Consider the following 13,540-nt stretch of genomic DNA (forward strand, 5'->3'; position numbering starts at 1 on the left):
TTTCAACTCGCTGTTTCTCTGCAAGACATTACTCTATAAGCCATATCTCCAAAACTGGTGGGTCAAACTGAACAACCAATGTCAATTTGAAGCTATGATTCCCAATGGGAGTCCCTCAGTCAAATTTGTTCACAAATGCTTAAGTTTGTGTGTTGCGGACAGTGCATTCGTATGCCTCTTGAGCATTAGAATACACTAGCCCTGATGCTAGAAAGATGACAGAATGTGGCAGGTCAGGTGTTACATCAAATATAAATGTCGAATTTCACCCACTTCGGCTGTTCTCGTTAATGTTTTTGTTTCAGGTTCTTGGCTGTAAAAAGTCATCCATTTCATGGGATCACAGTTGAGATCGAATGGGAGTCGAGGGAAAGGAGAACTGTACAACATCTCTACACCCCATTTTGGTTCTCAGTTGGCAGGCTAAGAAAAACTAAATCACACTGATTTCCCATGTTTGCAGAAAACATGCAATGAATATAAACTGCCAAATGTGGAGGCCAATAGTCTTAAATAATGTGTACTAAAGAGTGGTACGTAAGTTTATAAAGAAACCATAGAAGATCAAGATACACCCAGAACGATGTTGTACAAATACAGTATATTTAAATTCCATTGTGAGAGATACAAGGAAACAAATGCAGATCTCATACAAAGATTCATAAAAATGGACGTTTCAGTAGAATAAGGATTCAATAAGGCAAACGCATTTCAACCATTGTACAAAAATAAAGACAGAAAAATACCGGACTGTTCTCCTTCCAATAGTACAGCATGATGAACGGCTCTGTTACACAGATATATATACACATGTGACAACATGTCTATTTAACCCATTCTGACCGGAGATCAGATTAATACGAGGTTTCCACTGGACACACACTGGTCTGATTAACCCATTCTGACCTGAGATCAGATGACCAGAGAAATCGTTCTTCGATTTTTTTTCAAAAATAGCAGACCTACAAGCTCGTATCGCGCCACTCGGTGGCGCGCTATGAGCTTGTAGATCTGCTATTTTTCAATAGCTAAAGCATAACACGATGCTATCACCAAAATGGGTTCCCGTTTCAGAATGGGTTAAAGGACAACTTTAGTTTGTTTCAACCAAGGTTCATGTTTTAGGTTGTTGTTAGAGAAAGTAAAAGATGAGCATTATTTTCTTTTTCATTTGCGGCTTTCTTTCGTTTTAGGGATTTTAGCTGTTTTTGACAGGGGGGCTAAATATGTATTTTTTGACAAAGTTTTATAGTGATACATTTTTTCATTATTTACTATAGTCCTACTAGACTCCAAGAAATTACATCTGGACACAAAAGATCACAGGAATCTACTGAATGTGTCAAACTGGCATATTGAGCCTATACATTCCCCCAGTAGGCTACCTTCACATTCAGTAGATTCCGTGATCTTTTGTGGCCAGATGTAATTTCTTGGAGTCTAGTAGGACTATAGTAAATAATAAAAAAAAAGAAAGAAATCGCTATAACATTTTGTAAAATAATACATATTTAGCCCCATGCTCGAATGCCCCAGACACCCCCTGTCAAAAACAGCTAAAATCCCTAAAACGAAAGAAAGCAAATGAAAAAAAAAAAGAACACTAATCTTTTACTTTCTCTAATAACAACCTAAACAAATTAACCTTGGTTGTCCTTTAAGCATAAGCAGTGTTTTAAATTGGAGGACTTGAGTACTATTGAACAGAGCACAATTTCAGATAATTTCTACTTTTTACCCAAAAGAGAAAATCCATCCAGAAAACGACATCGGCATAACTTATTCCTGTAATCACTAAGTATACAGCTCAATAAATACAGTATTTGTAAACATTAACAACTCTACTCCAACGATCCACTGCGGGGATCCGCAAAAATGAAGTCATTTTTTAGGAGATTGACAGGTGAGCGACACAGAAAATGAGTCAAAACTCGCTGCCCTTTAGTGTTTTGCACAGAAGTGAGCTTTGTTTTAACAGTACTGTAATTAATGCCAACAGTAAATCAACAGCTGGAACTCAAACATAAACCACCTTGTACGACTTAGGGCTTAAAGGAGCCAGTGGTTTTCAACTCTTCATATTATTTATTTGGTCAACACTCATATCATTTAGCTGGGGACCACCTGGAACCCCCTCAAGGACCACTGGTTGAAAACCAACTGCTTTAAGCCAATATTAATTCGATGCCTGGCGGAGAAGCTTGTGTCGTCGTTCTAAGGCTCAGATCTATCGTTCCAGCTCTCCTCCAGAAGACCAGAGGAATAATGCATGCAGTTCAGTTTTCCGGGTGGATTTTCATTCATGTTTAAAGACTCGTTGTGCACCTTTAGTTTCACCATCCTCACTCACAGGTACAAAATAGTGTTACCGACTATTATCAGAGTTACAGAGTGTCCCCATCTCAGCTGAGAAGACGGGGCCGGCGGGACGACATCAAAGCTCATCATGGGGGATCGTTAGAGCGTAGTCGCAAAGATCTGCAAGGTATGAAATCAAACAAGGAAAAACGAGAAATGACAAAAAGAAAACAGTGAATTATTACAAATAATGTTTCACCGCGATTTCGTTCAGGTTTCTGTTGCCGTGTTGCTAAACAAGCGGCATTATCCGTATAACGTTAAAACCATTTTGACCTGACACTTCTACAAAATGTCTTGATATTAGTAGTTTTCTGATAAATACATGTTTCTATGTCAGATGGGTTCTTAAGGTTTTTCAAGTCAAGGACCCCTTGAAAAGCAAAGCTTTTGCACACCTACAAATGACAGGTGCGTAGGAGACTGGAGAGGGTACGGTGCCCCAAAATTGAACAAGGAAAAACAACCGCACACTGTCTTCAAATGCAGTGACCACCATTTATTTACAGGGAAACAGCAACGTTTCGGCCTATGCAGCCTTCATCAGGCTATCTTTATGAACACAAATGAGAAAGCATCCTTTTGCTCCTAAAATATATTTGGATTCTCCTATATGTTCCAATCCGGCTTTTCAGCCGGGACTGGCAGACCCGGTTTTTATGTCATGGAAGGAGAAAGGTATTCTGAACCTTCGAAATGTATACTTTAATCAAGGTCGTGGTAAAGGTTATCTTGCCTCTTTTCAACAAATACGAGAATCCTTCCGGCTCCCATCATCACATTTCTTCCGTTACTTGCAATTGAGACATTTTCTTAGAACGCATGTCCCACAATATGAACAACAACCCAGTCATCCAGTCTTGGATAGTTTCTTCAACACTGAGCCCTTTGAAAAAGGTGCAGTTTCTCAATTCTATGACACCTTGCTGACCGTGGTTAACCCATCCTCAAGCTTGTTTAAGGACAATTGGCAAAGAGAATTGGGCATAGAGATTTCAGATGGAGTATGGGAGGATTGTATCACCAACATTCACCATAGCTCTATCAATGTTAGGCACTCGCTGATTCAATTTAAGATTGTTCATAGGCTGCATTATTCCCCAACTAAATTAAAAAAATTAAAAAAAATTAAAATCTTTAAAGATTCTTCTCCCATGTGTGGAAAATGTTTAACGGAACAAGGGAATTTGTCTCATCAGTTCCTTCTATGTCATAAATTGCAACGTTTCTGGAATGAAATCTTTGATTTCTTGGCTAAAGCTTATAAAAGAGACTTCCCCCCGGCACCTCTAGTTGCACTCTTCGGTGTGGTGGAACCAGATCAAGTACAAAACAAATACGAGGCACAGGCCATCTCGCTCGCAACACTGTTAGCTAGGAAATTAATACTACAGGCCTGGAAATCGGATAAACCTCCGACAGTTGACATGTGGCTAAGGGAGCTGGGAGGAGTGCTGCATATGGAGAAAATCAGATTCACCTTGTCAAAAAGGGAACACCTTTTTCAAAAAACCTGGTCGCCCATTATCGAGATGCTTGTTAGTTCTGCCCCGTAATGTCATCTAATTAATGTTTGATATGTGTATACTGTATGTATGTTTGTATTTTCTATGAGGGTACACATGTATGCATATGTCTTCTTTTTCACATCAGAAATGTTTTTTAGAATTGATAGTGATGTTGTTTCTGTCCTCGGAGTGCCGTGTAGTCATCGGCCTTGTTGTTTTTGTCTTTTTATTTGAGTTATGTTTTGTCTCATTTTATTGTAAGTCTCTTGTTTGTATGTTTTTTGCTATTTTTTGTCCGATCTGTCATTTTATCGTTAATGATTACTGAAATGCTTCTATGCCAAAAATTATAATAAACAGATGTTAAAAAAAAAAAAGAGAAAGCATCCTTTTTGTAGGCTGTCTGGCCTAAAGGTAAGTCAAGGACCCCAAAAACTATATGTAATTGAGCCCCATCTGAAAATGTGTAGTTCCAGAGACCTTCCAGAGGCAAAGATAAGAGTTAAAAACGTTCTCTCTGAAAGAATATATATATATATTCAATGATTTGCGCTACATTTTCACGATTTTCAAAAATAGCAAACCTACAAGCTCGTGAGCTTGTAGATCTGCTATTCTTCAATGAATAAAGTATAACATAATGCTTAAAACACCAGAAGGGGTTCCCGGCCGCCCTACCCAGGAGTCAAACCCGGGTCCCGCAGCGTGTGAGCGCCAAATGCAGGTTTTATTTGGGAAGGCTGATCATTTTCATGAGTTTCATGCAATACCTCTTATTGACCAGTAGGTGTCCCCCCCGACCACAGCATCTCTAAATATCTCAACAGGGCAGAGCAGGGAGACCTCCACAGTTGGGCTAGTTATAATATTTGTACCATACAGATTAATTATTAAAATAATGTTTTTTTATTTTATTTTTATATATATTTATTTTATCCCACGATTTTTGTAACCCATTTTTCACCCCTGTGTCAATCATCTAATGTGATCCTGGGCTCTACACACCCTCCACCAACCTAGTCCCCATATATGGGGGACAAGGGGAGAGCAACGGACTTGAACTCATGCTTCCTTCATGCCTGAGTGTCCAAGTTGCTCCTTTACACATGACAGGGGGGAGTTTCCCTGGTTGGACGTAGCGCGTGGAAGGAACACGTTATTCCAACCAGTTCCTTTCCCCTCCATCAGGCGCCCCGGCTGGCCAGGGGGAGGCAGTTTAGAGACCAGGATTACTGCATGTTTTTTGTGAGGGTACCTACCCTAGGGGAGAACATGTGAGGGTACCTACCCTAGGGGACACGGGGAGAACATGTGAGGGTACCTACCCTAGGGGACACGGGGAGAACATGCAAACTCCACACAGAAAGGCCCTTTCGCCAACCCCGCCTTCGGATATGGGCACTGATGACGCGGAGGAGAGGACATGCCACCAGCACCCACAGCGTCCCGAGCGGGATTCGAACCCAGGACCTTCTAGCTGTGAGGCGACAGCACTACCAACTGTGCCACCGTGCCCCCCTAAAATAATGTTTTAAATTAATCCCTAAAAGAGTTATGGATTGCAGCTTTAAAATAAATGTCTGCCTTGTGTGACGACGAGGGTTAGCGAACTTAGCGAGTAAAGTACACACCTGTCCTCATGCTGAGTAAAGTACACACCTGTCCTCATGCTGAGTAAAGTACACACCTGTCCTCATGCTGAGTAAAGTACACACCTGTCCTCATGCTGAGTAAAGTACACACCTGTCCTCATGCTGAGTAAAGTACACACCTGTCCTCATGTAAAGTAAAGTAAAGTACACACCTGTCCTCATGTAAAGTAAAGTAAAGTACACACCTGTCCTCATGCTGAGTAAAGTACACACCTGTCCTCATGCTGAGTAAAGTACACACCTGTCCTCATGCTGAGTAAAGTACACACCTGTCCTCATGCTGAGTAAAGTACACACCTGTCCTCATGTAAAGTAAAGTAAAGTACACACCTGTCCTCATGCTGAGTAAAGTACACACCTGTCCTCATGCTGAGTAAAGTACACACCTGTCCTCATGTAAAGTAAAGTAAAGTACACACCTGTCCTCATGCTGAGTAAAGTACACACCTGTCCTCATGTAAAGTAAAGTAAAGTACACACCTGTCCTCATGCTGAGTAAAGTACACACCTGTCCTCATGTAAAGTAAAGTAAAGTACACACCTGTCCTCATGTAAAGTAAAGTAAAGTACACACCTGTCCTCATGTAAAGTAAAGTAAAGTACACACCTGTCCTCATGTAAAGTAAAGTAAAGTACACACCTGTCCTCATGTAAAGTAAAGTAAAGTACACACCTGTCCTCATGCTGAGTAAAGTACACACCTGTCCTCATGTAAAGTAAAGTAAAGTACACACCTGTCCTCATGTAAAGTAAAGTAAAGTACACACCTGTCCTCATGCTGAGTAAAGTACACACCTGTCCTCATGTAAAGTAAAGTAAAGTACACACCTGTCCTCATGTAAAGTAAAGTAAAGTACACACCTGTCCTCATGCTGAGTAAAGTACACACCTGTCCTCATGTAAAGTAAAGTAAAGTACACACCTGTCCTCAGTAAAGTACACACCTGTCCTCATGTACAGTACAGTAAAGTACATACCTGTCCTCACGTACAGTACAGTAAAGTACATACCTGTCCTCTGGCTGCAAAGCTTGTCTTTGACGTTCTCCGTCTCGTGACCAAAGAATTCGATGAGTTCATCTTCGTGCTGCTCTGCGATGGTCTCACACTGGGGTGCAGAGTCAGGACACGTTGCGTTTAGGCATTACAATTTACAATTTAGGCATTTATCAGACGCTCTTAATCCAGAGCGACTTACATTAGGCAAAAACAAAAAAGCATGGGAACACATCACATTATATAAAAAGCATTAATCATGAAACATGCGTAAGCTAAGAACGTAACTAGAACATATCTTCATAATGACACTATATACAGTACATATAAACTATACTATGCTATACATATTATGTACTATGAAGTGCTGAGACTATATACAATGCAATTATTGTGCCGTCTACATTGCGACAACAAATGATTCACTAGTATATTTGTGTTGTGTACATTCTCAAGCCACCTCATTACATCCCAACAAGCCACTGAGTAAAGGAAAGCAGGTCGATGATGGTGTGCAGTTACTAAAGATTATGCAAAGCGTGCTCCGAGCATGGCCAGGAGGTACTGTATAGTACATGCATGTGACTGTACACCGGCACACAGAGACATTTGCAGTGCATGTACAGTACTATACACACACACGACGACCGACAAGAGAGCTTAGGGTTAGTTTTGTGCCCCTAACAATATTGACAAGGGATTTATTATTTAGCTAGTATCGAGATCGAGATTAGACAAAATAATGAATTCTTTCTTGCACTTAGGGGGCTAAGAATTAATGCCCAACGCTGTGCTCAGCACCAGACATGTTTACGACTTTACGTGGGTGTCTGAATTGTATTTAACTGAGGAATAACAACAAAATACTTGCAGATATTTAACATGAATCGTATCATTCTGTTGCGAGGACATGCATTTTGACAAAAGTGAGCTCTCGACACAGAATCTATTTATTCTGAACTGATATATTTTCACACGTCCTCCACGCAATATATATAATATATTCACGTTCAATATCAGTGATGAACTGCAATAGAGCGTCGCTCTATTGCAGAACAACGAGTGGCCCAGGAAATGGTTCTCCATTAATTTTCACCATAGGCGATTCCAAAAGTATTTATTTAAAGACGGTTACGCCGCGGACAAAGCCAACTCGGATCGTGACAAATCATGACAATGAACACAATGTTTTGGGCCGATCAAATAATTAGTAAGAAGAAAAACAAAACAAATAGTGTTGTCTCCTGCCTTTATTTTCTTCTTTCTAATGATTTTATCGGCCCAAAATATTGTATTCATTGTCATGATTTGTCACGATCCGAGTTGGCTTTGTCCGCGGCGTAACCGTCTTTAAATAAATACTTTTGGAATCGCCTATGGTGAAAATGAAGTATTTATTTAAAGTGACATGAAAGTGTTTGAGAACGACTGACATAGAAAAACTGCTTTTTCAAGAAAACAGTCAGGATTTAGAAGACATTTGCAGAATCGTTCCCAGGTCAAAATGGGTTAAATAAATAAGTTTTGAAATGAAAAAGAAATGCATTGGTAACTATTTCCTGGGCCTGGCGTCGTCATGAAAGGGGGCAGGACTGCGACGCTCTATCTATTAGAAACATACAGAGTGAGTCGAGTCAGTACTTACAGCGAACTTCAAACTGGACGTGACTCTGCTGTCCAGCTTGGCCTCCGAGAGGTCCATGGGCTCTCCGCTCCGTGACGTCACCCTGACGTAGATGGACCTGCTGCTCTCGGTGGGGTCCACCATCTCCCCGTAGTCCTGCATCCTCTCACACACCTCCTCCATCAGCTCCAGGAGGTGCCCCTCCGAGCGGGCCAGAGGAACCTGGTAGGTGTTTAGAGTTTTATTAGGATCCCCATTAGTTGGTGCATAGCAGCAGCTAATCTTCCTGGGTTCCACACATGACATTCGACATAAACAACAGCATCATGCTGTTATCAGTAGTAGGAATGACACATGTATCATTGGTTCCCCAAAGTGGGGTCAGTTAGGGCAGTGGTCCAAAGGTCCAGGGGGTCCTTGATGGGGTTCCAGGGGGTCCCCAGCAAAATGTCTTAATAAGAGCATCACAGTCATTGTGCTGCTGCTGGGGTAGTCCTGTCTGATGAAGCATGACCATAAAACACTCGATTCTGTGAGAAAGAAGATGAAAAATAAATAAACCATGTCTCACCTCTCGAATGGACTGGCTGCCGTCGGGGTTGATCCTGAACGAGCCGGTCTGGATCATCTTCTTTGGGTCTATCTGTGAGATGGCCCAGTCCATCTCATCTACTAGGGCTCTGCAGGCTGAAACACATTACAGTCCATCTCATCTACTAGGGCTCTGCAGGCTGAAACACATTACAGTCCATCTCATCTACTAGGGCTCTGCAGGCTGAAACACATTACAGTCCATCTCATCTACGAGGGCTCTGCAGGCTGAAACACATTACAGTCCATCTCATCTACTAGGGCTCTGCAGGCTGAAACACATTACAGTCCATCTCATCTACTAGGGCTCTGCAGGCTGAAACACATTACAGTCCATCTCATCTACCAGGGCTCTGCAGGCTGAAACACATTACAGTCCATCTCATCTACCAGGGCTCTGCAGGCTGAAACACATTGCAGTCCATCTCATCTACTAGGGCTCTGCAGGCTGAAACACATTACAGTCCATCTCATCTACTAGGGCTCTGCAGGCTGAAACACATTACAGTCCATCTCATCTACCAGGGCTCTGCAGGCTGAAACACATTACAGTCCATCTCATCTACCAGGGCTCTGCAGGCTGAAACACATTACAGTCCATCTCATCTACTAGGGCTCTGCAGGCTGAAACACATTACAGTCCATCTCATCTACTAGGGCTCTGCAGGCTGAAACACATTACAGTCCATCTCATCTACTAGGGCTCTGCAGGCTGAAACACATTACAGTCCATCTCATCTACTAGGGCTCTGCAGGCTGAAACACATTACAGTACCATCTCATCTACTAGGGCTCTGCAGGCTGAAACACATTACAGTACCATCTCATCTACTAGGGCTCTGCAGGCTGAAACACATTACAGTCCATCTCATCTACTAGGGCTCTGCAGGCTGAAACACATTACAGTCCATCTCATCTACTAGGGCTCTGCAGGCTGAAACACATTACAGTACCATCTCATCTACTAGGGCTCTGCAGGCTGAAACACATTACAGTCCATCTCATCTCTAGGGGTGGTCTCCTGGGACCCCTCTAAAAGACCACCCCTGGGCCCTGGGACCTCTCTAAAAGACCACCCCTGGGTCCTCCTGGGACCCATCTAAAAGACCACGCCTGGGCCCTCCTGGGACCCATCTAAAAGACCACCCCTGGGCCCTGGGACCCCTCTAAAAGACCACCCCGCCCTGGGCCCCATCTAAAAGACCACCCCTGGGCCCCATCTAAAAGACCACCCCTGGGCCCTGGGACCCATCTAAAAGACCACCCCTGGGTCCTAGTGGGACCCATCTAAAAGACCACCCCTGGGCCCTGGGACCCATCTAAAAGACCACCCCTGGGCCCTGGGACCCCTCTAAAAGACCACCCCGCCCTGGGACCCATCTAAAAGACCACCCCTGGGTCCTCCTGGGACCCATCTAAAAGACCACCCCTGGGCCCTGGGACCCATCTAAAAGACCACCCCTGGGCCCTGGGACCCATCTAAAAGACCACCCCTGGTCCTCCTGGGACCCATCTAAAAGACCACCCCTGGGCCCTCCTGGGACCCATCTAAAAGACCACCCCTGGGCCTCCTGGGACCCATCTAAAAGACCACCCCTGGGTCCTCCTGGGACCCATCTAAAAGACCACCCCTGGGCCCTGGGACCCATCTAAAAGACCACCCCTGGGCCCTGGGACCCATCTAAAAGACCACCCCTGGGTCCTCCTGGGACCCATCTAAAAGACCACCCCTGGGCCCTGGGACCCATCTAAAAGACCACCCCTGGGTCCTCCTGGGACCCATCTAAAAGACCACCCCTGGGCCCTGGGACCCATCTAAAAGACCACCCCTGGGCCCTGGGACCGACCCATTACATTGAAAATCTATTTACATCACTGTATGATAGGAGGAGAGGAAGTGCACAGTCTCCAGACCATTATATATATATAGGCCAATGCACTTCCCATTGCAATCAGAAGTGCAGCATCACTCCCAACCTTCAGACTCCATCGTAGCCCGTAGCACTTGCCCTAGCCTCGATGACCTTACAGGCGCACTGTATGCAAAGGCTCAACTTAGATAGCATTTTATGCAGACATAGAACTCTATAGTATATATTTATGCACACTGCAGATATTCCACTGTTCCATATTATTCTTCCATAATCAGAGATGGGATATTGGTCATTTCAATATTGTGCATCTCTACATTTAAGATCTTTTCAATAACAAAAATAAAAACGGGTCAAATATTGGCCAAATGTTCATCAGTGGAACATTCATCAGTGAAACAACATGGAATGCCTAGCTCTGGTCCAGAACGAAAATACATGGCATGGATGCACCTGGGACGTATTCCTCAGTGATGTATCCCAAGGTCATCACCTGGGACGTATCCTCAGTGATGTATCCCAAGGTCATCACCTGGGACGTATCCTCAGTGATGTATCCTGAAGTCATCACCTGGGACGTATCCTCAGTGATGTATCGCAAGGTCATCACCTGGGACGTATCCTCAGTGATGTATCCCAAGGTCATCACCTGGGACGTATCCTCAGTGATGTATCATGAGGTCATCACCTGGGACGTATCCTCAGTGATGTATCATGAGGTCATCACCTGGGACGTATCCTCAGTGATGTATCCCAAGGTCATCACCTGGGACGTATCCTCAGTGATGTATCCCAAGGTCATCACCTGGGACGTATCCTCAGTGATGTATCCTGAAGTCATCACCTGGGACGTATCCTCAGTGATGTATCCCAAGGTCATCACCTGGGACGTATCCTCAGTGATGTATCCCAAGGTCATCACCTGGGACGTATCCTCAGTGATGTATCCCGAGGTCATCACCTGGGACGTATCCTCAGTGATGTATCCCATGATGGTCATCACCTGGGACGTATCCTCAGTGATGTATCCCATGATGGTCATCACCTGGGACGTATCCTCAGTGATGTATCCTGAGGTCATCACCTGGGACGTATCCTCAGTGATGTATCCCATGATGGTCATCACCTGGGACGTATCCTCAGTGATGTATCCTGAGGTCATCACCTGGGACGTATCCTCAGTGATGTATCATGAGGTCATCACCTGGGACGTATCCTCAGTGATGTATCCCATGATGGTCATCACCTGGGACGTATCCTCAGTGATGTATCCCGAGGTCATCACCTGGGACGTATCCTCAGTGATGTATCCCGAGGTCATCACCTGGGACGTATCCTCAGTGATGTATCCCGAGGTCATCACCTGGGACGTATCCTCAGTGATGTATCATGAGGTCATCACCTGGGACGTATCCTCAGTGATGTATCATGAGGTCATCACCTGGGACGTATCCTCAGTGATGTATCCCAAGGTCATCACCTGGGACGTATCCTCAGTGATGTATCCCAAGGTCATCACCTGGGACGTATCCTCAGTGATGTATCCCGAGGTCATCGGGGTTTCGGCCGGGTCTCACGAACATACTCAGGTGACCCAGCCCGGGTGATCATCAAGTCCCGTCTTACGTCCCAGTAGCTATACCCTCGATCAGACCCACTACTAGGGAAAGACCAGGGCCACACAATCCGTTGGAACCACTCCGGAACTACTATGACTGAGGTACTATTCAGGCATGTGGAGGGACTATAGGCTCTGTGGGATGCCTCCTGTCCGGTCCCCTCCTCCTACAAGTAGGAATGCCTCAACTCCTACATTCATTTCAAATGCTTGTCAGGGTCAGGCTGGGTCCCCACTTCTAAATCTGTTTGTTTGTTTATTTATTTATTTATTTATTTAGGGGGGGTCCCAGTTCAAATGTGAATATTTCAAACCACTGATTTGTATGGTGGGTGACTGACTCATACAGGCCTACTGTGTGTATGTGTGGCAGCCATAGGTTGGTTGTATGATGAGGTAAAGTAACGTATGCTGTATGCTATGCTATGAATCTTATCTAGATCATTTGATTCATTCTCTATAATAGTACCTCCACATTTGATATCCTGTCCTTGCCTGGCACCTTCTTGGACTGGGAGACCCGCGAGGACATACAGAAGCGTCACACACCGAAAGAAGAGCACTGCAGGTTCCCTCATGATCATGCGATCTGAATTTTAAAACATGTCAGGGCATTATTTACATGGAATAAAAGTAAAACATGCAATTATTGGACTAATGGCAGCAACGACACTCACAGTGAGTAGAGCTTTGCTAGTGTAGAATGCTCTAAATAAAAAGCATTTGAAAATCCCTCATTTCAAAGTGTAAAACGTTCCATTTTAACTTATACTTACATATATCTTTAGTAGTGCCTGAACCAAACAACCACAGCTCATGTACACACCATTTCATCCAGCGTTCCATCACACACACACACGCACACACACCACGTAAAAATGTGGTGACGTAGCAACGGTGTCGCGGTGGCCGAAAACAGCCGATATAAAAGCTCACAGTGGGTCGCCGAGGCGACGCGCTGTGAGCTTGTAGATCGGCTGTTTTCGACACTGTCGTACGGCGCGGCGTAAATTTATAGGTGGCCGTGGAGAATGCCAGAAATTATTCAGGACCCGAAGGCTCAATTCTCCAATAATTCACAATAATTCATAAGATGATAAATATTTACAAAAAAATAGAAATATATATTGGGTTGATACAAGGAAATCATGCCGAGACCCCCCTTTTTGCCGCAGTATGAGGACATAATCATAAACGGTCTTTTATGTGAAACGACCTATAAATAGTTTGTTGTCACACATGCAGCTGGAGAAGTGGGCACTTGTGGGGAGAAGTGGGGCTCATTGCCCTGTTTTACATTTAAAACTTAAAATATGTCTGTCC

General features: G+C 44.0%; 1 protein-coding gene across 2 annotated transcripts; it reads right to left on the reverse strand.

Annotated features, from left to right (window-relative positions):
• Positions 1 to 580: 580 nt before the first annotated feature.
• cnpy2 (canopy FGF signaling regulator 2) lies at positions 581 to 13,078 on the reverse strand. 2 transcript variants are annotated; one of them, XR_013965389.1, is made up of 7 exons: positions 12,994 to 13,078; positions 12,687 to 12,806; positions 8,709 to 8,824; positions 8,159 to 8,359; positions 6,529 to 6,625; positions 1,041 to 2,478; positions 581 to 969 (listed from the first exon to the last, which is right to left on the reverse strand). XR_013965389.1 is itself a non-coding variant. In XM_080783742.1 (6 exons), exons 1-6 carry the CDS (start codon positions 13,061 to 13,063, stop codon positions 2,435 to 2,437), a joined length of 648 nt encoding a protein of 215 aa, XP_080639868.1. In that variant the 5' UTR covers positions 13,064 to 13,078; the 3' UTR covers positions 581 to 2,434. The 2 variants fall into 2 exon arrangements, 1 of the variants encoding a protein (XP_080639868.1); XM_080783742.1 differs by having other exon boundaries at positions 581 to 2,478.
• Positions 13,079 to 13,540: the final 462 nt, after the last annotated feature.

The sequence above is a fragment of the Protomyctophum bolini genome, assembly GCF_963924005.1.
Source record: "Protomyctophum bolini genome assembly, chromosome: 2".
Taxonomy (NCBI): domain Eukaryota; kingdom Metazoa; phylum Chordata; class Actinopteri; order Myctophiformes; family Myctophidae; genus Protomyctophum; species Protomyctophum bolini.